Source organism: Bombina bombina, chromosome 12, assembly GCF_027579735.1.
Source record: "Bombina bombina isolate aBomBom1 chromosome 12, aBomBom1.pri, whole genome shotgun sequence".
In the NCBI taxonomy this organism is placed as follows: Eukaryota; Metazoa; Chordata; class Amphibia; order Anura; family Bombinatoridae; genus Bombina; species Bombina bombina.
The window spans coordinates 48,957,436-48,982,824 of NC_069510.1; the positions used below are offsets into that span (position 1 = coordinate 48,957,436).

Genomic DNA, 25,389 nt, shown 5'->3' on the forward strand with positions numbered 1-25,389 from the left:
GTACATACTGTGAAAATTTCAAAAGGATTTGTGCATTTTTCACTGTTTTGTAAAATTATGTGCTCAAATTGTGTATTTTTTTTGTTTAAAGTGATTTCTAAGCCTGTTTATACATATTACTAGTCTATTAAACATGTCTGACACTAAGGAAAATCCTTGTTCAATGTGTTTAGAAGCCATGGTGGAACCCCCTCTTAGAATGTGTCCCAATTGCACTAATATGTCTATACACTTTAAAGATCATATTGTTGCACTTAAAAGTGTGGCCCAAGATGATTCTCAGACTGAAGGTAATGAGGATAGTCAGTCTACCTCTCCCCATGTGTCACAGCCAGTTACGCCCGCTCAAGCGATGCCTAGTACCTCTAGTGCGTCTGCCCCATTACATTGCAACAACTAGCGGCAGTCATGGATAATTCCCTTGCGGCCTTTCTATCTAAACTCTATCTAAGAACAGATTATGAGCAGTCTGAAGCTTTGGTAGCCTTATCTGATGTTCCCTCACAACGCTCTGAAGTGGGGGTGAGGGATTTGATGTCTGAGGGAGAAATTTCCGACTCAGGAAAGGTTTCTCATCAGGCAGAGTCAGATACATTGGCGTTTAAATTTAAATTAGAACACCTCCGCGTATTACTAAGGGAGGTATTAGCTACTCTGGTGGTCCCAGAGAAATTGTGTAAAATGGACAAGTACCTAGAGGTCCCTGTATACACTGATGCGTTTCCGGTCCCTAAGAGGGTTGCGGATATCGTTACTAGGGAGTGGGATAGACCAGGTGTCCCTTTTGTCCCCCCCCCTATTTTTAAGAAAATGTTCCCCATAACTGACCCCATGCGGAACTCGTGGCAAACGGTTCCTAAGGTAGAGGGGGCTGTTTCTACACTTGCTAAACGCACAACCATACCAATCAAAGACAGTTGTGCTTTTAAAGACCCTATGGATAAAAAGTTAGAGGGTTTACTTAAGAAAATTTTTGTTCAACAAGGTTTTCTTCTCCAACCTATTGCCTGCATTATTCCTGTAACTACTGCTGCTGCTTTCTGGTTTGAGGAGCTGGAGGACTCGCTCCAGACGGAGAACTCATACGATGAAATTATGGATAGAATTAAGGCTTTAAAGCTAGCTAATTCTTTTATCACAGATGCCGCTTTGCAATTAGCCAAGTTAGCGGCAAAAAATTCAGGTTTCGCCATTATGGTGCGCAGAGCGCTTTGGCACAAGTCCTGGTCGGCCGATGTGTCTTCAAAGTCCAAATTGTTAAATATCCCTTTCAAAGGAAAGACCCTTTTCGGGCCAGAATTGAAAGAGATTATTTCAGAAATCACCGGGGGAAAGGGCCATGCTCTCCCTCAGGACAAGCCTTTCAAAGCTAAAAACAAAGCTAATTTTCGTTCCTTTCGTAATTTCAGGAACGGTCCCGCTTCAGCCTCTACGGCTGCAAAGCAATGTAACGCTTCACAGCCCAAGGCAACCTGGAAGCCTTACCAGGACTGGAACAAGGGTAAACAGGCCAAAAAGCCTGCAGCTGCTACCAAGACAGCATGAAGGGGTAGCCCCCGATCCGGGACCGGATCTAGTAGGGGCAGACTCTCTCTCTTCGCTCAGGCCTGGGCAAGAGATGTTCACGATCCCTGGGGATTAGAGATTGTTTCCCAGGGATATCTTCTAGAATTCAAGGACTCCCCTCCAAGGGGAAGGTTCCACATTTCTCGTCTGTCTACAGACCAGACAAAGAAAGAGGCGTTCTTACGCTGTGTAGAAGATCTACATACAATGGGAGTGATATACCCAGTTCCAATGGCAGAACAAGGACTGGGTTTTTACTCAAACCTGTTTGTGGTTCCCAAAAAAGAAGGAACTTTCAGACCAATCCTGGATCTAAAAATTCTAAACAGATTCCTCAGAGTCCCATCATTCAAGATGGAGACCATTCGGACAATCTTAACTATGATCCAGGAAGGTCAATATATGACTATCGTGGATCTAAAGGATGCATACCTGCACATTCCTATCCACAAAGATCATCATCAGTTTCTCAGGTTCGCTTTTCTAGACAAGCATTACCAGTTCGTGGCTCTTCCATTCAGGTTAGCCACTGCTCTTAGAATTTTCACAAAGGTACTAGGGTCCCTTCTGGCGGTTCTAAGACCGCGGGGCATAGCAGTGGCGCCTTATTTGGACGACATCTTAATTCAGGCGCCGTCTTTTCAAAGAGCCAAGTCTCACACAGAGATTGTATTGGCCTTTCTGAGGTCTCATGGGTGGAAGGTGAACGTGAAAAAGAGTTCTCTATCCCCACTCACAAGGGTTCCATTCCTAGGAACTCTGATAGATTCGGTAGAAATTAAAATATTTCTGACGGAGGTCAGAAAGTTAAAACTTTTAACTACTTGCTGAGTTTTTCATTCCATTCCTCGGCCATCTGTAGCTCATTCCATTCCTCGGCCATCTGGAGGCAATCGGATTAATGGTAGTGGCAATGGACATAGTCCCTTTTGCTCGAATACATCTCAGACCACTGCAACTGTGCATGCTCGAACAGTGGAATGGGGATTATGCAGATTTGTCTCCTCAAATACAGTTGGACCAGGGGACCAGAGATTCTCTTCTCTGGTGGTTGTCTCAGGATCACCTGTCTCAGGGAATATGTTTCCGCAGACCAGAGTGGATCATTGTAACGACCGACGCCAGTCTGTTAGGCTGGGGTGCAGTCTGGGACTCCCTGAAAGCTCGGGCTTATGGTCTCAGGAAGAAGCTCTTCTCCCGATAAACATTCTGGAACTGAAGGTGATATTCAACGCGCTTCAGGCATGGCCTCAACTAGCTGCGGCCAAATTCATCAGATTTCAGCCGGACAACATCACCACTGTAGCTTACATCAATCATCAGGGGGGAACAAAGAGTTCCCTAGCGATGAAGGAAGTAACCAAAATAATCAGGTGGGCGGAGGATCACTCCTGCCATCTCTCAGCAATTCACATCCCAGGAGTAGACAACTGGGAGGCGGATTTTCTAAGTCGTCAGACTTTTCACCCGGGGGAGTGGGAACTCTACCCGGAGGTATTTGCCCAGCTGACTCAGCTATGGGGCACTCCAGAGTTGGATCTGATGGCGTCCCGTCAGAACACCAAACTTCCTCTCTACGGATCCAGGTCCAGGGACCCCAAGGCGGTATTGATAGATGCTCTAGCAGCGCCTTGGTCCTTCAATCTGGCTTATGTTTTCCCACTGCTTCCTCTTCTCCCTCGTCTGGTCGCCAGAATCAAGCAGGAGAAGGCTTTGGTGATTCTGATAGCGCCTGCGTGGCCACGCAGGACTTGGTATGCAGACCTAGTGGACATGTCATCTGTCCCACCATGGACACTGCCAATGAGGCAGAATCTTCTAATACAGGGTCCATTCAAGCATCCAAATCTAGTTTCTCTGCGTCTGACTGCTTGGAGATTGAACGCTTAATCCTATCAAAGCATGGTTTCTGAGTCAGTTATAGATACTCTGATTCAGGCTAGAAAGCCTGTCACCAGGAAAATACCATAAGATATGGCGAAAATATCTTTGTTGGTGTGAATCCAAGGGTTACTCATGGAGTAAGATTAGGATTCCCAGGATATTGTCTTTTCTCCAAGAAGGATTGGAGAAAGGATTGTCAGCTAGTTCCTTAAAGGGACAGATATCTGCTCTGTCTATCCTTTTACACAAGCGGCTGGCAGAGGTACCAGACGTTCAAGCGTTTGCTCAGGCTTTAGTCAGATTCACGCCTGTCTATAAACCTGTGGCTCCGCCATGGAGTCTAAATCTAGTTCTTTCAGTTCTTCAAGGGGTTCCGTTTGAACCTTTACATTCCATAGATATTAAGTTATTATCTTGGAAAGTTTTGTTTTTGGTAGCTATATCTTCTGCTTGAAGAGTTTCAGAATTATCTGCCTTACAGTGTGATTCACCTTACCTGGTGTTCCATGCGGATAAGGTAGTTTTGCGTACCAAACCTGGTTTTCTTCCTAAAGTTGTTTCTAACAAGAATATTAACCAGGAAATAGTTGTTCCTTCTCTGTGTCCTAAACCTTCTTCGAAGAAGGAACATCTGTTGCACAATCTTGATGTAGTTCGTGCTCTAAAGTTCTATTTACAAACAACTAAGGATTTCAGACAAACATCTTCCTTATTTGTTATCTATTCTGGTAAGAGGAGAGGTCAGAAAGCGACTGCTACCTCTCTTTCCTTTTGGCTGAAAAGCATAATCCGTTTGGCCTATGAGATTGCTGGCCAGCAGCCTCCTGAAACAATTACTGCTCATTCTACTAGAGCAGTGGCTTCCACATGAGCTTTTAAAAACGAGGCTTCTGTTGAACAGATTTGTAAGGCAGCGACTTGGTCTTCACTGCATACTTTTTCCAAATTTTACAAATTCGATACTTTTGCTTCTTCGGAGGCTATTTTTGGGAGAAAGGTTTTGCAAGCAGTGGTGCCTTCCGTTTAAGGTACCTGTCTTGTTCCCTCCCTTCATCCGTGTCCTAAAGCTTTGGTATTGGTATCCCACAAGTAATGGATGAATCCGTGGACTGGATACACCTTGCAAGAGAAAACAGAATTTATGCTTACCTGATAAATTACTTTCTCTTGCGGTGTATCCAGTCCACGGCCCGCCCTGGCATTTAAGTCAGGTAAATTATTTTTTCATTTTAACTACAGTCACCACTGCACCCTATGGTTTCTCCTTTTTCTTCCTAACCTTTGGTCGAATGACTGGGGGTGGAGCTAGAGGTGGAGCTATATGTGCTCTCTTTGCCACTTCCTGTAGGGAATGAGAATATCCCACAAGTAATGGATGAATCCGTGGACTGGCTACACCGCAAGAGAAAGTAATTTATCAGGTAAGCATAAATTCTGTTTTTCCTCCCTGCACACCCTGCAGCATGTGTAACTCATAACTGTCTAGGAAAACATAACCGGGTGGCAACCCTATCTGTGACAGAAGCAGTGCACATTCACAAATATGTTTCTATAGAAAGGGAGGTGGATTTATGGAATAAACGTCCAAAAGAGGTGGTAAACCTTCAGACTGTAAAAGACTTGATGGGCCTTTTGGTTCTTATTTACCATCAAATTCTATTTCTTTTACAAGATACGATGAGTCCACGGATTTCATCCTTACTTGTGGGATATCGCCTCCTGGTATATATAGCTCCTCCCTTCCCTCCGACTCCAGTCATTCTCTTTGCCTGTGTTAGTGATAGGAAGAGGTAAAGTCAGGTGTTTAGATTCTTCAATCAAGAGTTTATTATTTTTAAAATGGTACCAAAGTGTGCTATTTTACTATAGGGTGTAGCCGTATTCCTTGTCAACCTCTAGAGTAGAGCTACAGGTGGCTTTAAGGCAATGGGAACTGGTGGGTTTTTAGCCTCACTGCGCCTCCCATACTTGTGCTGCCCTTATGTTGATGGTCTTAGAGAGTTTTAACTCACAGGACCCCAGGAGGAAGAGAGGACCTCTTGATACTGTGAGACTTTCATGCTGTTACTCAGCATAGAGGTAAGTTCAGTCTCTTATTTCTGGGGCTCTGCAGCATATCTCAGAATTGGCTGTACTCTTTCTTACTGTTGGGGGCTATGGGCTCTGGTGGGCTTTCCCTTTGACAGTGTGTGGGTTATCATTGTGTAAAAGAAGGAATGTGAACCGACACATTGATCTGTTTCTCTCAGGACATTCTGGCGTGATAATCTGGCCTAGAAACTCTGGGATTTTTTATTTAGGGTTACGCTGAGTTTCAGTGTAGGACTTGTATCTGACTTTTATCAGATTCTATGTATGACGCTGGGAGTAGTGCCGGAGTCGCGTGTAATGGACTTCGGTGCGTGGCGGTGTTTACTTTTTTTGCCGGGCTGTGTTTGTTGCCGCCCACGAAGGGCGGGACTTAATATTCAAGCTTTGTTGCACAGTTGTTACTGACAGTGATCCAATCATCTGCGTTGCTTATGGCTCCTAAATCCACTTGTTTCTGTAATCTCACAAGCGGTCTTAGGCACGCCGCTCTCGAGTGGATAGTCTTGGTCACGTGGAGGCAGGTAGGAGCCGCAGCGGAGCTGTGGTGAGGTTACTGTTTGTTGTCGGGGTGAAAGGATTTTTATTATCACTAAAGTCCCACTTGCAGAGAGTGTGAGTTGTATAGATAAACATGCAGTTTTCTCTCTGTTATCACGTTTTGGGCTTTGCAACATAAACGAGTTTTGTTTTTTAAAGACACAGTGCACTCTTTTTTGTTATCAGTTATATTAGGCTGATTATCTGTTGTAACTATCAGTACCACGACCAAGCTAGCTTTGCTTATTGTTATCATGGAGGACATTGAACGCAGTACATGTTCTATGTGTTTAAATGCCATTGTGGAACCCCTGTTACTTTTTGTCCCTCATGCATTGAGAGGGCATTACAGTTTAGAGAGCAGATTTTCTTTAATAAAAGTATATCTAAGGATGTTTCTCAGACTGATGAGATTCAGGGTATTCTGCAACTTTCTCCCCAAGCATCACAGCCTTTAACGCCCGCTCAGGCGACGCCGTGTTCTTCAACTGCGTCTGCTGCATTCACCCTGCAGGATATTGCTGCAGTTATGTCATCTACTCTTTCAGAGGCGTTATCTGCTTTGCCAGTGCTGCAAGGCAAACGCAGTAGGAGAGAGGCCCCTGTGGTCCATGCGACTTCTGATGCATTGATGGCAATTTCCGATGTACCCTCCCAGGGCTCTGAATTGGGTTGTATGGAGGCTCTGTCTGAGGGGGAACTTTCTGATTTTGGAAGTGTATTGCCCCCGACAGATTCGGACATAATGTCTTTCAGGTTTAAGCTTGAACATCTCCGCCTGTTACTCCGGGAGGTTTTGGTGACTCTGGACGACTGTGATTCTATTGTGGTCCCTCCAGAGAAATTGAGTAAGATGGACAGATATTTAGAGGTCCCTTCTTATGCTGACGTTTTCCCTGTTCCTAAGAGAACTTCGGAAATTATTGCTAAGGAATGGGAGAGACCGGGTATTCCGTTCTCCCCTTCTCCTATTTTCAAGAAAATGTACCCTATAGCTGACACCATTCGGGATTCTTGGCAGACGAACCCTAAGGTGGAGGGAGCTATTTCCACCCTGGCTAAACAAACTACTATTCCTTTTGAGGATAGTTGTGCCTTCAAAGACCCTATGGATAAGAAGTTGGAGGGTCTCCTCAAAAAAAAATCTATGTTCATCAGGGGTTTCTATTGCAACCTGCGGCCTGCATTGTTACAGTCACGACTGCGGCTGCTTTTTGGTTTGATGCCTTAGAAGAGTCTCTTAAGACTGAGACTTCTTTGGAAGAAATACAGGATAGAATTAAAGCTCTTAAGTTGGCTAATTCTTTTATTACAGATGCTTCTTTTCAGATAACCAAATTGGCGGCTAAGAGTTCAGGATTTTCCATCTTAGCACTCAGAGCCTTATGGTTAAAATCTTAGTCTGTGGATGTGTCATTTAAATCTAAGCTTTTGGCTATTCCTTACAAGGGGAAGACCCTGTTCGGGCCTGACTTGAAGGAGATTATTTCTGATATCACGGGAGGCAAGGGTCACCTCTTCCCTCAAGATAAAACGTCCAAACAGAGGGGGCGACAGAGTAATTTTCGTTCTTTTCGAAATTTCAAGGGAGTCCCCTCTTCCTCTTCCGCTAAACAGGAAGGGAATTATTCACAAGCCAAATCCACTTGGAGACCCAACCAATCATGGAACAAAGGTAAACAATCCAAGAAGCCAGCTTCTGCTACCAAGTCAGCATGAAGGGTCGGCCCCCGATCCGGGACCGGATCTAGTAGGGGGCAGACTTTGTCACTTTGTCCAGGCTTGGATAAGAGATGTTCAAGATCCTTGGACACTAGAAATTGTGTCTCAGGGGTATCAGCTGGAGTTCAGAAATTCTTCCCCCAGAGGAAGGTTCCTTCTTTCTCGATTATATGTAGACCAGATAAAAAGAGAGGCGTTCTTACATTGTGTAGGAGACCTCTTTTCCATGGGAGTCATATGTCCCGTCCCAATACAGGAACAGGGACAAGGGTTTTACTCCAATCTGTTTGTAGTTCCCAAAAAGGAGGGAACGTTCCGACCCATTTTAGACCTCAAATGTCTAAACAAGTTTCTTAGAGTTCCATCGTTCAAGATGGAAACTATTCAGACCATTCTTCCATTGATCCAGGAGGGTCAATTTATGACTACCGTGAATCTAAAGGATGCATATCTTCATGTTCCTATCTACAGAGATCATCACAAGTTCCTGAGGTTTGCTTTTCTGGACAAAAATTTTCAGTTTGTGGCTCTTCCTTTCGGTCTAGCCATGGCGCCCAGAATTTTCACAAAAGTTCTGGGGTCTCTGCTGGCGGTTCTAAGACTGCAGGGCATTGCGGTGGCGCCTTATCCGGACGATATTCTGATCCAGGCGTCGTCTTATCAGCTAGCAAAGTCTCATACTGACATTGTTCTGTCCTTTCTGAGGACTCATGGGTGGAAAGTGAATCTGGAAAAGAGTTCGCTAGTTCCACAGACAAAGGTTCCTTTCTTGGGAACGCTAATCGACTCTGTCCATGAAGATCTTTTTGACAGAGGTCAGAAAATTAAAAATTCTAAATACATACAGAACCCTTCAGTCCAATCCTCGACCGTCAGTGGCTCAGTGCATGGAGGCAATTGGATTGATGGTAGCAGCAATGGGCATCGTTCCGTTTGCTCGTTTTCATCTCAGACCTCTGCAACTGAGCATGCTCAGACAGTGGAATGGAGATTACACAAATTTGTCTCCTCAAATAAATCTGATTCCGAAGACGAGGGACTCTCTTCTATGGTGGTTTTCACTGGATCATCTGTCCCAGGGGACATGCTTCCGCAGACCCTCGTGGGTTATAGTGACTACGGACGCCAGCCTGATAGGATGGGGAGCAGTCTGGAACTCCTTGAGGGCTCAGGGTGTATGGTCTAAATCGGAGTCTCTACTTTCCATCAATATCCTAGAGTTGAGAGCAATATTCAATGCACTTCAGACTTGGCCTCAGTTGGCTTTGGCCAGGTTCATCAGATTCCAGTCGGACAACATTACGACTGTAGCTTACATCAATCATCGGGGAGGAACAAGGAGTTCCTTAGCGATGACAGAAGTAGCCAAGATAATTAAGTGTGCGGAGGCTCACTCTTGTTATCTGTCGGCAATCCACATTCCAGGAGTGGAAAACTGGGAAGCGGATTTTCTGAGCAGACAGACTTTTCATCCGGGGGAATGGGAACTCCATCCGGAGGTATTTGCCAATCTGATTCTCAGATGGGGCAGGCCAGAGTTGGATCTTAAGGCGTCTCGTCAGAATGCAAAGCTTCCGAGATACGGGTCCAGGTCGATAGATCCCCAGCCGAACTGATAGATGCCTTGGCAGTGCCTTGGTCGTTCAACCTAGCTTATGTGTTTCCTCCATTTGCTCTCCTTCCCCGGGTGATTGCTCGAGTCAAACAGGAGAGGGCTTTGGTGATCCTCATTGCTCCTGTGTGGCTTCGCAGGACTTGGTATGCCGATCTGGTGGAAATGTCATCTCATCCACCATGGAAACTTCCATTGGGGGAAGACCTTCTCATTCAGGGACCCTTCCATCATCCGAATCTAATTTCTCTGCAGCTTACTGCTTGGAGATTGAACGCTTGATTTTATCTAAGCGAGGGTTCTCTGATTCGGTTATTGATACCTTGATTCAGGCATGTAAGCCTGTTACTAGAAAGATTTACCATAAGATATGGCGCAAATATCTTTTTTGGTGCGAATCCAAGGGCTACTCATGGAGTAGAGTTAGGATTCCCAGGATTTTATCTTTTCTCCAAGAAGGATTGGAGAAAGGGTTGTCAGCAAGTTCCTTAAAAGGACAGATTTCTGCTTTGTCTATTTTGCTTCACAAGCGTCTGGCAGATGTTCCAGATGTTGAATCTTTTTGTCAGGCTCTGACTAGAATCAGACCTGTGTGTAGACCAATTGCTCCTCCTTGGAGTTTGAATTTAGTTCTTAAAGTTCTTCAAGGGGTTCCGTTTGAACCTATGCATTCCATAGATATTAAGTTATTATCTTGGAAAGTTTTATTTTTGGTTGCTATTTCTTCTGCTCGAAGAGTATCTGAGCTTTCAGCATTACAATGTGATTCTCCTTGTCTTATTTTCCATTCTGATAAGGTGGTGTTACGTACCAAACCTGGTTTCCTTCCTAAGGTTGTTTCTAATAAGAATATTAATCAGGAGATTGTTGTACCTTCCTTGTGTCCTAATCCTTCTTCTAAGAAGGAGCGACTGTTACATAATTTGGACGTGGTCTGTGCCTTGAAGTTTTACTTGTAGGCCACTAAGGATTTTCGTCAATCTTCTTCTTTGTTTGTTGTTTTTTCAGGGAAACGTAGGGGTCAGAAAGCTACGGCTACCTCTCTTTCTTTTTGGTTGAAGAGTATCATCCGTTTTGCATATGAGACTGCTGAACAGCAGCCTCCTGAACGAATTACAGCTCATTCCACTAGGGCTGTGGCTTCCTCATGGGCATTCAAACATGATGCTTCAGTCGAACAGATTTGCAAGACTGCAACTTGGTCGTCTCTTCACACTTTTTCCAAATTTTCCAAATTCGATACTTTTGCCTCATCTGAGGCTGTTTTTGGGAGAAAGGTTCTTCAAACAGTGGTGCCTTTCCGTTTAGGTTCCCTGTCTTGTCCCTCCCTTTTCTTCCGTGTCCTATAGCTTTGGTATTGTATCCCACAAGTAAGGCTGAAATCCGTGGACTCATCGTATCTTGTAAAAGAAAAGGAAATTTATTCTTACCTGATAAATTTGTTTCTTTTACGATATGATGAGTCCACGGCCCACCCTGTTTTTTGTAAGACAGGTATTTTGATTTTTTGCTAAACTTCAGTCACCTCTGCACCTTGGCTTTTCCTTTCTCTTCCTAACTTCGGTCGAATGACTGGAGTGGGAGGGAAGGGAGGAGCTATATTTACAGCTCTGCTGTGGTGCTCTTTGCCTCCTCCTGCTGACCAGGAGGCGATATCCCACAAGTAAGGATGAAATCCGTGGACTCATCGTATCGTAAAAGAAACAAATTTATCAGGTAAGAATACATTTCCCTTTTTTCTATCTTAACAAGCATTACTGTACACTTCAGTTTATAGTTCACAACACATACGTTTTTGCAGCTATCTTAACAAGCATTACTGTACACTTCAGTTTATAGTTTACAACACATACGTTTTTGCAGCTATCTTAACAAGCATTACTGTACACTTCAGTTTATAGTTCACAACACATACGTTTTTGCAGCTGTACGTTTTTGCAGTGGCTGCATTTCTCTATACTATTCCTGAGGGCTTTTTTATATTTGTTATGTATGTAACTTCTTAACTGTGGTTAAAAAAAACAACAACCTGGAATTATGTAAAGCTTCTGCTTTCTATTGTGCAAGATAATCCAAAGTGCAAGGTACAGCTGCCAAAAAGCCAGTAACATTACTGATCTGTGAAAGTGCACTGCTTCTATCATAGGATGTAACAATGCAAGATGGCGGCATCCAGTATAAAGTTGCAGAGCTTTGCCAACAGGCTTCTGTAATGAGTTATAATAAAAGACAAACTTTAAAGAGTGGTACTGGAGGAACAATACTTACTTGCTACTGTATTTATACCCAGCTGTATAATGTCCTTTTAAAGGGCCTAGTTTGTTACTTGTCTCTTGCTATTTCATATTAGTCTTGGACTAGTGGAATAATGGATTTTTACATCCCTGCATATATTAACAGTCCTGGATGTAAACCTATGCCCTTTACTGTGACAACAATGTATTCTGTGTACAGTATTTTGCTATCTACTATCTTTTCAAGCCTGATAGAAATGTTAAATATAATAATTAGATCATTAAAATAAGTAGACAGTCTATTATAGGCACAGGTTAAAGGTGTTTATATTCACTCACTTTTGTAGCACTTTTGCTTGTCCTTGAACTGTGTAGAAAAATAAGCAGTGGTTCTGTTTGAACATTTCGGTTTGGGTTATTATACATGATAATTTAAATAAAATTAAAAAAAACACAAAGAAGTAGACAGTCTATTATAGGCACAGGCTAAAGGTGTTTACATTCACTCACTTTTACAGCACTTTTGTTTCTACTTGAACTGTGTAGAATAATGAGCAGTAGTTCTGTTAGAAGGTTTAGAAGGTTTCGGTTTGGGCTATTATACATGATGATTGAAATAAAATTAAAATAAAAAGACACAAAGAAGTTGACAGCCTATTATAGGCACAGGTTAAAGGTGTTTACAAATACTCACGCTTACAGCACATTTGTTTGTCCTTGAACTGTTTGCTGGTTTTGAATGTTTGAGGTATTATACTTGATGATTAAAATAAAAGTACTGCCTTGTATGAATCTAGAGCCTGTGAAAGTTAGTACAGTAGCAAAGTACTCTATACCCTGAATTATCTACAGTAGCTACTTGTCCGTTTCTTTGTTTTTGTTTTGTTTTATAATCAAATTGCACAAGAGAAGCAGATTGCCTTTGATCTATAAGACACAGGTGAAATGTATTAACAAACAAGTTGTCTTTTTTTATGCTAGAGCTATACAAATCCGTTTTAATGCTCAGTTTAAAGGAACATTAAACTGAATATTATTCTTTCTTGATTCAAAAAAGCATAAACATTTAAACAACTTTCCAATATACTTATATTATCAAATTTGCTTCATTTTCTCATATCCTTTATTGAAGGAGCAACAACAAGCTACTGGGTTCCAGATACACACGTTGGGTAAACCAATAAAAAGAGGCATGTATGTGCAGCCATCAAAGCAGCTCCTGAGCCTACCTAGAATATGCTTTTCAACAAAGGATGGCAATAGAACAAAGCAAATTAGTTTATAGAAGTCGATTGGAAAGTTGTTTAACATTACATGGTCTGTCTGAATCACAAAAGAATGTTGGGTTTCATATTCCTTTAACTCTTCTTATTCTGAAACATCCACATCCTCCATTTTCAGATACATTTTTTTTCATTAGTGCTTATGCCCTGGTCTATCTTTAGATGAACTAAATCCACTTTTGTAGTCATAACTAATTTGATTTTATTCTCACAAGCTCTGTCTCTCTGTCAGGTCAGGCCTTTACCCAAAACTATACATCAGCCAGATCAGCAATTGACAATAAGATTGAACTAACCAAACTTAAAGGGACATAAAACCTAACATTTTTCTTTCATGATTCAGATAGAGCATACCCTTTTAAACAACATTAAAATGTACTTCTATTATCAAATTTGCTTCATTTTTTTGTTATCTTTTGTTGAAGGAGCATTAATGCTCTACAGGAAGCTAGCTGAACACATCAGATGAACCAATGACAATAGTCATATATGTGCAGCCACCAATCAGCAGCTAGCTCATAGCGCATTGCTGCTTCTGAGCCTACCTAGGTATGATTTTGAGCAAAGGATACAAAGAGAAGGAAGCAAATTAGATAATAGAACTAAATTGGAAAGTTGTTTAAAATAATTGATCTAACTCCTGAACAACATAACATTACATAATCAATTTAAGCGTTATTGGATTCTGGAATAGTTTACATCCGTTGGAACAAAACAATAAAAAATTAAGATGAGCCAGTACTCAAAACACCTGCACATGCATGACTTATAGGCTGTATTGGGACAAAGGAACTCAACTCTAGAAACATGAGAAGAAATAGGACTTTATTTAGCAAATGAACCTGTGTAATTCATTTTAAAATATAATCTTATACATGCAACCTAGAATGTCCTTTTAACTATGAAATTCCTTGAAAATGCCCTTATGCTTTGATGACACAAGGTATCTACACAAGGTATCTACACAAGGTATCTACACAAGTTATCTACACAAGGTATCTACACAAGGTATCTACACAAGGTATCTACACAAGGTATCTGCACAAGGTATCTACACAAGGTATCTACACAAGGTATCTACAGTGCAATGCATTGTTTTCTTCTGTTGAATTCTACATGGACGTATGTTCTACTGAGCCAATAACCTTTCACTCTTCTACAATTCTCAGGATGTCAACGTACGCTTTGTGATTTCTGGCCTCCTCCATGTTTACCAAAGAAAGATAGACCGTGAGGAGGAAACATGTCTGTTCATCACACACCCTGGAGAGCTGGTCGGACAGTTGGCTGTGTTGACTGGAGAGCCCCTCATCTTCACTATTAAAGCTAACAGAGATTGTACCTTCCTGTCTATCTCCAAGTGCCATTTTTATGAGTAAGTCATCATCTTCTGCTTTCTACAGGGTTTCTGGTGAAGAGATATGTCTAAGTGTACATTATATCTAATAAGGTCTTAGAACATGAACCCTTGACTTAGTAACATGCAGAGTGTGTGGGTTATCATTGTAAGATGCTTTTGTAAACAGGGCACACAAACGTATAAAATAATACACCCAGCAACCTAAAATCAGTTCAACTCAGTTTGTCTTTGTTTTATTTATTTCTTCTGCATCTTGAAGTTTTACCTTAGATTAAGCTGCAAATAGCCTCCTGAACTCCTTTCTGTATCATGCAGCAGGAACAGTTAAAAAGTAATTTTAAAATGAATTTTGTTTCTGCCTACTTTGAAATGGCTGCCAAGCTACGCCGTCGCCCACTGATGACATCACAATCTTGGCTGCATATGGCATCCACAAAAGGCTCACTAGTAGAGTGCATAGATGTAGCCCAGATTGTGATGTCATCAGTGGGTGGATTAGCCATTTAAAAGTAGCCAGAAACAATATTAATTTAAAAAAAGCTTTTTTACCTTTTTTCTGCTACATGATATAAAAAAGGTGCAGGAGAGGCTATTTGCAGTTTAAACTGTAGACTGTCCCTTTAAAGGGACATAAAGCCCAACATTTTATATTGTGATTCAGATAGAGCGTACAATTTTAAAACAAGTTTTTAATTGACTTCTATTCTCAGATTTACTTAATTCTGTGTTGAAGCGATTCATAGGTAGCTAGCGTGCACATTTCTGAAGCAGTGCACGACAGGAAACACTGCTACCATCTACTGTTCTTGCAAAAGTATAACATGGTTATAAAACTGCTGCCATATATTGCTCTAGTCCAGTAGACTTTCCTACCTGATTTTCAACAAAGGATACCAATAGTACAAAGTAAATTTGATACCAGAAGTATCTGTAAGAGAGTAATCTGTAAGAGTCTAGTGAAGACTCTATACCGGCATCCTTTTGCCGGTATAGAGTCTTCCCTAGACTCTTGGGAAGCAGGGAAGAGGAGACAGCACTGAGCGTGGCTACCAAGGAGAGAAGCAGATTGCCTTTGATCTATAAGACACAGGTGAAATGTGTTAACAAACAAATTGTCTTTTTCTTCTATAATGGTACGAAGAGTCCACGGATTCATCCATTACTTGTGGGATATTATCCTTCCTAACAGGAAGTGGCAAAGAGCACCACAGCAGAGCTGTCTATATAGCTCCTCCCTTAGCTCCACCCCCCAGTCATTCTCTTTGCCTACTCTAAGTACTAGGAAGGGTAACGTGAAAGAGGTGATAAAATATTAGTTTTTAATTTCTTCAAGCAAGAGTTTTTTTGTTTTAAATGTTACCGGTGTGTACTATTTACTCTCAGGCAGCAGATGGATGAAGACTTCTGCCTGGAGGATGATGATCTTAGCATTTGTAACTAAGATCCAGTGCTGTTCCCACAGAGGCTGAGGGGTACAAGAAACTTCAGTGTGAGGAACGTTTTCATGCTATATAGCAGTGAGGTATACCAAAAAAGTTGCACACTATGTAGTGAGCTAAAGGAATCTTACCGCTCTCAGTGGCACCCCATCTTCTCCGATCTGTATCCGGATCGTTCGATCTCCCTCTCTCGTATTCGGAAGGACAAAAGCAGCTAGACGGCTCCCAGCGGCTCTTCACGGCTTATCCACTCCAATACTTCGGTTTGAAGGTGCCGACTACTGCCGCTCAGCCTCAGCCTCCTCTCCCCTCACCAGTGTTACGGCGTCTGACGTCACCCGGCCTGTTCGGTCATGTGACTTCCTTTCTGCCTCTGGTGTCGGGGTGTTGCAGAATCCTCCGTTCCGTATGATCTAGGGAATTTTTCCTTCGGTTGGGGTGTCACTGGTCCTGGCGGCCCACTTTGGAAGTCCTGTGGGATAACCCAGATGCCACTGGGATTTGTTTTACAAAAAAGTTTTACTTAAACCTGGCCGGACGGCACTCTCCTATGCCGTATTGCAGCAATCACCAAAAGATAACGGCACAGGTGTAAAACTTAAAAATTTACTTTATTACTTCTTTTTAAAACATAGCATATTCTTAAAAACACAGCACAAATCTGATAGACATGTCTAACATGTTTCGGCTTCAGTTAGCCTTAATCATAGACTCTACTTGTCATAACCAATTGGTGTCTTTTATTTCACTCCCTTTGTGTTGATTGGTTGTCTGTGTTGAGTATTCCTAATTTCTTGTCCCTATTTGTCTGAGGAAACTGGTTACTTACTGGTGCTCACCTAAAGGATATTTTATTACATAAACCGATTGATATACTATTTAGTAATGTTAGATAAGATAACATATATGCACAATTCCTTTGCAATGATTGCCAATGCTTCTAACTGATTAGCAATGTTGTTAAAATACATTGTTTGCTTTTATTTTATTTTTACAACTCCCATTGCTACCTTTAGCATTCTATCTTCCTACTCTCATTACATAAATTTCCAAAATTTGACATAACTCAATCTTATGTATGTTCCTATGTATTTGTACACACATATTCCCCATTGTTATTATTATTATCGTGGGTTTATCAAACAGAATTACTGATCAGGTATCAAAGGTGGGGGCACCCTCTAATCCCTCCTAGTTGTTATCAGTGATGTCTATTATGATGTTACCCTTAGAGTAGTGTTTTTTATCTATTCGTTGGCATAACTTAGGGGCTGATTGGAAACTACAAATAGAACACAGTACCTTTGTTATATATTAGAATCTCAGTTAGTTTATTGCCAGTGATTAATGAGATCAGTCTCAATATTTAGGCCATTCGGCATTCGTGTGTTCAATTTGAAGATCCAGAAAGCCTCCTTTTTATATAGCTCCTTTACTCTACTACCTCCTCTAGGTTTGTTTTTGATAATATCTATAATCATCCAGGTAAACGTTTTAACACTACCTCCATGTTCATAGATAAAGTGCTTAGATGCCCCTGTTGCTGTTCTCCCTTTCTCAATGTCATTCAAATGTTCACGTATCCGTTCACGTGTCTCTCGTGTCGTGCACCCTATATACTGCTTCTGACAAAATGTACAGGTGATTGCATAAATTGCAAATTCAGAACGACAATTAGTACAGTAGTTACAGTCAAAAACTCGTTGCGTGTAGCATGACTGAAACACCTTACCGCATGTAGTATATCCACATGCAGTGCAGCCATGTGATCCACATTTATAATGTCCCTTACAGCTAAGCCAACTGCTTTCCTTCTGTGATTTCTTAAGGGCACTGGGTGACACAATGTTGCCTATTGTTAAGTTTCTTTTTGAAACAAATTGGCAACCTTTATCTATCACTCCTTTCAATGCTTCATCTGCCCTTAAGATTGGCAAATTTTTCTTGATAATCTCACAAACCTCCCTGTACTGATTTGAGTAGTTGGTCACAAATGTAATCTCACTTTGCCTTTTTGTTGCACCTGATGCTTTTGGCTTGAGTAGATCTGCCCTAGAGATTTTTTGTACATCATAGTAGGCCTTTCGTAAAGGCCCATCCGGGTAACCCCTGGCCTTAAGTTTTTTCCATAACAACTTACTTTCTACTTGATAATCTACTTCTCTAGAGCAGTTGCGTTTCAGCCTTATGAACTGTCCCTTTGCCACTCCATAATTCATATGGCGTGGATGACAGCTCCTCGCATGGAGGAATGCATTAGCCGTAATTGGTTTTACATACAGGGTGGATATTACTACACCCTCTGCTCTATCCCCTTCCAATTCAACATCTAAATATGGTACTTTCTTGGTATCAAAGGCATAAGTAAACTGCAAACCAGCTCTATTGCAGTTTAGGTATTCCATAAAAGATACACTCTCTGCTTCCGTACCTGACCAAACCATTATCAAATCGTCAATGTAGCGCTTGTATGCTACAATTGAGTCTCTGAAGGGATTGTCATCTGCATAGACGTGGGACAACTCCCACCAGCCCATATAGATGTTTGCAAAGGCCGGGGCAAATTTTGCCCCCATGGCTGTCCCACGTCTCTGCAGATAAAACAAGCCATCAAACTCAAAATAGTTATGAGTTAATAGAAATAGGAGTGTTCGCAAAATATAACTTTTAAGGTTGGTGTCGTAATCACTGAAGCTGTCTAACATATATTTAACAGCTTCAAGGCCTTCCTTGTGGGGGATAGCTGAATACAGTCCCACCACGTCTATGGTGAGCCAGTTATAATTTGACTCCCAAGCCAATTCTTCTGTTAAATTTAACAAGTGCTTGGTATCTCTTAGAAATGATGGCAGTTTCCAGACGACGGGCTGGAGCAGGGATTCTATCCAGTTAGACAGGTTCTCAAAAAGAGAACCTATACCAGACACTATTGGGCGTCCCTTGACATCCTCCAAGGTCTTATGCACCTTTGGCAAATGGTGGAAGATCGGAGTAACCGGCTCCTCCACCATTAAGTAATCAAAGGTATCCGGATCTATTATCCCAAGCTCCAGCCCGTCGTCCAGCAAACTCCTCATCTCTTTTTGGAAAGACAAAACCGGGTTCCCCCGTAACACAAGGTACACCTCCTCATCATTGAGTTGTCTCAATGCCTCTTGGACATAGGACATAGGAGCTTCTATCCATGATTACAATGGAGCCTCCCTTGTCCGAATTCTTTATTACCACATCAACCCTTTGCTTCAGAAGTTTTAGACCAGCTTTCTGTCTAGCTGTAAGGTTCTCTCTATGGCTTTTTCCCTGTGACTTCAGTGCCACTAAGTCTTCCTCCACTCTCTTGTGAAATTGTTCTAATATATTCCCTCTGTTTCTGGTGGGGTAAAATGTAGACTTAGGTCTATAGCCTATGTGTGAGTTTTTGGTGTTTTCGTGTATATTACTATCCTTTTCCAACTGGTATAAAGATAGAAAATCCACTGCATCCTTGACCTGAAAATAATCATTTTCCACCCGTCTATCAACACTGACTTTAATCTGTGCAGCATCTGACTCAGCCAATTCTGTATTGAAAAACTTTTTTAATGTTAGTTTGCGAACCAACTTGTTCACATCAAGTAAAGTCTCGAAAACATCAAAATCTACTGAGGGTACAAAGTTGAGACCCAACCTGAGTACTTCTAACTCTGATTCTTCTAGTGTGACAGATGATAGGTTTATTATTTTCAAATTCTGTATTTGTTCTTCCTCCCTTTCCTTAATGTGTATCTCTCCCTCTGAGCCTGGGGCTGCTCTCCTCCCTGCATTGTTTGGGGTCTGTGTATCCCACCTCTCCCCCTTCCGCCCCCTCCCTGTCCGGCTGCGGCCTCGTGAAAAACCTGCGGCTGCTCTATGTTTACCCCTTGTTTAGGGTGTCCATCTTTCTCTAAAGCTCTACCATATCTATTTCTACCAGCCTGCTTATGTTTAAGTATGCCTTCATTTGCTTTCGCCTGTGGAGGTTGGGGCTGTGGGGTCTGGTGTATTTCTAATGTATTTATCACATCAATATCATTAGTTAATTCGGCCTCATCTGATGAAGGCCCACTGGTCATAAAGTCCACAAACTCTTGTACTTCATATTCATCATTAGACTCAGGGTCCGTGTCTGAGAAAGTCACTTGTTTCTTAGTATTTGAAGACTGTTGTTGCGTTTGTGTCTCTTTGGGCTCTATGTCACCCCCTTTGTACTGCCTACGTTGTCATCTATTTCTTTTGTTCTGTTGCGTGTTCTTTAAGTAAACCCTATTATGGGTATAGTCCTCAGAGTCCCTTGTAAATTTACGAAACTTTAATTTATCAATGTCTCTTTTCATATTATCTACAGTTTGTTTAAGTAGATTATCTAGTTTCTCATAGCTGTTATGTCCCACAAAGCTGTTTAGATCTTTTTGTATGTCTTGTATGGAATGTCTCGCCTCAATCAGTTTTTGTTCTTTATGTTTGATTATTAGATGCATAAGCCTTATTGAGCACTCTGTGAGTATGTCATTCCACTCATTAAGAAAAGCATCATCCACCTGTAGGAAAGTTGGCCTTTTCTTTAGCCTTAGGCCCCGAGGTACCATATTTAGATCTATATACTTTTCTAGTGATTTTTTGTCCCACCATATTTGGTACTTTTCCATTTTTAGAAATACCTCTGAAATTTCCTTAACTTCATTATCAGGATTGAATATGTCCTTTAATGTGGGTCTGCTTTTTTCCAATTCCTCTAAGGGTAAGAGTGAATAATAATTGCTGGTAGCCATGTTGTAAATAAATTACCTTTAAACACTATTGCTCTGTTATCAAAACTTGTAGTGTTCAGGTGCGAAGTAATAATGAAAAAGATACCTGAAAGTGACTGTTATTGTCACTTATTCACATTAATACTCGACCCACAGTTGTCACTATGTTATTACAACCTTTAAAGTGACATTCGTATATAAACTGTAATCCAAATGTGTTCTAGTGTCCCTTTAAATGCTCAGTCCATATCAGAGATAGAGTAAATACCAAAAAAGTTGCACACTATGTAGTGAGCTAAAGGAATCTTACCGCTCTCAGTGGCACCCCATCTTCTCCGATCTGTATCCGGATCGTTCGATCTCCCTCTCTCGTATTCGGAAGGACAAAAGCAGCTAGACGGCTCCCAGCGGCTCTTCGCGGCTTATCCACTCCAATACTTCGGTTTGAAGGTGCCGACTACTGCCGCTCAGCCTCAGCCTCCTCTCCCCTCACCAGTGTTACGGCGTCTGACGTCACCCGGCCTGTTCGGTCATGTGACTTCCTTTCTGCCTCTGGTGTCGGGGTGTTGCAGAATCCTCCGTTCCGTATGATCTAGGGAATTTTTCCTTCGGTTGGGGTGTCACTGGTCCTGGCGGCCCACTTTGGAAGTCCTGTGGGATAACCCAGATGCCACTGGGATTTGTTTTACAAAAAAGTTTTACTTAAACCTGGCCGGACGGCACTCTCCTATGCCGTATTGCAGCAATCACCAAAAGATAACGGCACAGGTGTAAAACTTAAAAATTTACTTTATTACTTCTTTTTAAAACATAGCATATTCTTAAAAACACAGCACAAATCTGATAGACATGTCTAACATGTTTCGGCTTCAGTTAGGGCACTGGGTGACACAATGTTGCCTATTGTTAAGTTTCTTTTTGAAACAAATTGGCAACCTTTATCTATCACTCCTTTCAATGCTTCATCTGCCCTTAAGATTGGCAAATTTTTCTTGATAATCTCACAAACCTCCCTGTACTGATTTGAGTAGTTGGTCACAAATGTAATCTCACTTTGCCTTTTTGTTGCACCTGATGCTTTTGGCTAAATAGTATATCAATCGGTTTATGTAATAAAATATCCTTTAGGTGAGCACCAGTAAGTAACCAGTTTCCTCAGACAAATAGGGACAAGAAATTAGGAATACTCAACACAGACAACCAATCAACACAAAGGGAGTGAAATAAAAGACACCAATTGGTTATGACAAGTAGAGTCTATGATTAAGGCTAACTGAAGCCGAAACATGTTAGACATGTCTATCAGATTTGTGCTGTGTTTTTAAGAATATGCTATGTTTTAAAAAGAAGTAATAAAGTAAATTTTTAAGTTTTACACCTGTGCCGTTATCTTTTGGTGATTGTAGCAGTGAGGTATGTTCAGTCATTTCTCCTGTTAAGTGTAGTCAGTCCACGGGTCATCCATTACTTATGGGATTATAACTCCTCCCTAACAGGAAGTGCAAGAGGATCACCCAAGCAGAGCTGCTATATAGCTCCTCCCCTCTACGTCATACCCAGTCATTCTCTTGCACCTAACTAATAGATAGGATGTGTGAGAGGAGTGTGGTTATTAAATTTAGTTTTTATTTCTTCAATCAAAAGTTTGTTGTTTTAAACGGCACCGGAGTGTGTTGTTTTTTCTCAGGCAGTTTTAGAAGAAGAATCTACCTGAGTTTGTATATGATCTTAGCGGACGTAACTAAGATCCATTTGCTGTTCTCGGCCATTCTGAGGAGTGAGGTAACTTCAGAACAGGGGACAGCGGGCAGGGTTCACCTGCAAAGAGGTATGTTGCAGTATATTATTTTCTAAGGAATGGAATTGACTGAGAAAATACTGCTAATACCGATATAATGTAAGTACAGCCTTAAATGCAGTAGTAGCAACTGGTATCAGGCTGTTATGTATGTATGTTGGCACTGAGGTATTTCTGGGGAATGGCACTTCACTAAGAAAATACTGTATACATATAACTTATAGCCTTTCTGCAGTGAGAGCGACTAGCAACAGGCTTTTAATATCATTTCATATATTCATATTAAAACGTTTACTGGCAGGTTAATCGTTTTTTTCTCTGAGGTACTTGGTGAAAAATTTTATGGGCATTATTTTCCACTTGGCTTTCGTTTATTTTGAATAAAATCAGTTTACTGAGCTTCCCCACTGTTGTATTATGAGTGGGAGGGGCCTATTTTGGCGCTTTTACTACGCATTAAAAATTCAGTCACAGCCTTCCTTATTCTCTCTGCATGATCCAGGACGTCTCTACAGAGCTCAGGGGTCTCCAAAACTAGTTTGAGGGAGGTAATCACTCACAGCAGACCTGTGAGACTGTGCTTTGACTGTGATAAAAACGTTATATATTTTATTATCCGTTTTTTTGGTATTAAGGGGTTAATAATCCATTTGCTAATGGGTGCAATCCTTTGCTAAATTTATGCATTTCATGTGAAAGACTGATTGCTATAACTAATCCGGTTCATTGTTATTTCAACTGTGACAGTTTTTTGTGTGCTTCTTAAAGGCACAGTGACGTTTTTTATATTGCTTGTAAATTCATTTGAAAAGTATTTTCCAAGCTTGCTAGTCTAATTGCTAGTTTGTTAAACATGTCTGACACAGAGGAATCTCTTTGTGCAATATGTTCTAAGGCCAATGTGGAGCCCAATAGAAATTTATGTACTAATTGCATTGATGCTACTTTAAATAAAAGCCAATCTGTACATGTTAAGAAAAATTCACCAGACAACGAGGGGGAAGTTATGCCGACTAACTTGCCTCACGTGTCAGTACCTGCATCTCCCGCTCAGGAGGTGCGTGATATTGTAACGCCAAGTACATCAGGGCGGCCATTACAAATCACTTTGCAAGACATGGCTAATGTTATGACTGAAGTTTTATCTAAATTGCCAGAACTCAGGGGTAAACGAGACCACTCTGGGGTGAGAACAGAGTGCGCTGATAATACTAGGGCCATGTCTGATACTGCGTCACAATTTGCAGAACATGAAGACGGAGAGCTTCATTCTGTGGGTGACGGATCTGATCCAAATAAACTGGATTCAGACATTTCAAATTTCAAATTTAAGCTTGAGAACCTTCGTGTGTTACTAGGGGAGGTGTTAGCGGCTCTGAATGATTGTAACACGGTTGCAATCCCAGAGAAAATATGTAGGTTGGATAAATATTTTGCGGTACCAACGTGTACTGACGTTTTTCCTATACCTAAAAGACTTACTGAAATTGTTAACAAGGAGTGGGATAGACCCGGTGTGCCTTTCTCACCCCCTCCTATATTCAGAAAAATGTTTCCAATAGACGCCACCACACGGGACTTATGGCAGACGGTCCCTAAGGTGGAGGGAGCAGTTTCTACTTTAGCTAAGCGTACCACTATCCCGGTGGAGGATAGCTGTGCTTTTTCAGATCCAATGGATAAAAAGTTAGAGGGTTGCCTTAAGAAAATGTTTGTTCAAATCTAATTTCTCTGAGGCTGACTGCATGGAGATTGAACGCTTGATTCTATCAAAGCGTGGATTTTCGGAGTCAGTGATTGATACCTTGATACAGGCTAGGAAGCCTGTTACCAGGAAAATTTACCATAAAATATGGTGCAAATACTTGCATTGGTGCGAATCCAAGAGTTACTCATGGAGTAAGGTTAGGATTCCTTGGATATTGTCCTTTCTACGAGAAGGTTTAGAAAAGGGTTTATCCGCTAGTTCGTTAAAGGGACAAATCTCAGCTTTGTCCATCCTTCTACACAAACGTCTGTCAGAAGTTCCAGACGTTCAGGCTTTTTGTCAGGCTTTGGCCAGGATTAAGCCTGTGTTTAAAACGGTTGCTCCGCCATGGAGTTTAAACTTAGTTCTTAACGTTTTACAGGGTGTTCCGTTTGAACCCCTTCATTCCATTGATATCAAACTGTTATCTTGGAAAGTTCTGTTTTTAATGGCTATTTCCTCGGCTCGAAGAGTCTCTGAGTTATCTGCCTTACATTGTGATTCTCCTTATCTGATTTTCCATTCAGACAAGGTAGTCCTGCGTACTAAACCTGGGTTTTTACCTAAGGTAGTTACCAACAGGAATATCAATCAAGAGATTGTTGTTCCATCATTGTGCCCTAACCCTTCTTCAAAGAAGGAACGTCTTCTGCACAATCTGGACGTTGTCCGTGCCCTGAAATTCTATTTACAGGCAACTAAAGATTTTCGACAAACTTCTTCCCTGTTTGTCGTGTATTCTGGACAGAGGAGAGGTCAAAAGGCTTTGGCCACCTCTCTCTCCTTTTGGCTTCGTAGCATAATACGTTTAGCCTATGAGACTGCTGGACAGCAGCCTCCTGAAAGAATTACAGCTCATTCTACCAGAGCTGTGGCTTCCACTTGGGCCTTTAAGAATGAGGCCTCTGTTGAACAGATTTGCAAGGCTGCGACTTGGTCTTCACTTCACACTTTTTCCAAATTTTACAAATTTGACACTTTTGCTTCTTCGGAGGCTATTTTTGGGAGAAAGGTTCTTCAGGCAGTGGTTCCTTCCATGTAAAGAGCCTGCCTGTCCCTCCCGTCATCCGTGTACTTTTAGCTTTGGTATTGGTATCCCATAAGTAATGGATGACCCATGGACTGACTACACTTAACAGGAGAAAACATAATTTATGCTTACCTGATAAATTCCTTTCTCCTGTAGTGTAGTCAGTCCACGGCCCGCCCTGTTTTTTATGGCAGGTCTAAATTTTAAATTATACTCCAGTCACCACTGCACCCTATAGTTTCTCCTCTCTCGTTTGGTTTTCGGTCGAATGACTGGGTATGACGTAGAGGGGAGGAGCTATATAGCAGCTCTGCTTGGGT

At 41.6% G+C, this 25,389-nt stretch overlaps 1 protein-coding gene across 9 annotated transcripts in view; it reads left to right on the plus strand.

Annotated features, from left to right (window-relative positions):
• The window catches only part of PNPLA7 (patatin like phospholipase domain containing 7), a 503,274-nt gene that overhangs the window by 274,419 nt on the left and 203,466 nt on the right, over positions 1-25,389 (plus strand). For all 9 annotated transcript variants that reach the window (XM_053695647.1, XM_053695646.1, XM_053695653.1 and 6 more), the window contains one exon: positions 14,099-14,304. In XM_053695647.1, the coding sequence (XP_053551622.1) occupies positions 14,099-14,304 (206 nt within the window). The remainder of the gene's footprint in view (positions 1-14,098; positions 14,305-25,389) is intronic.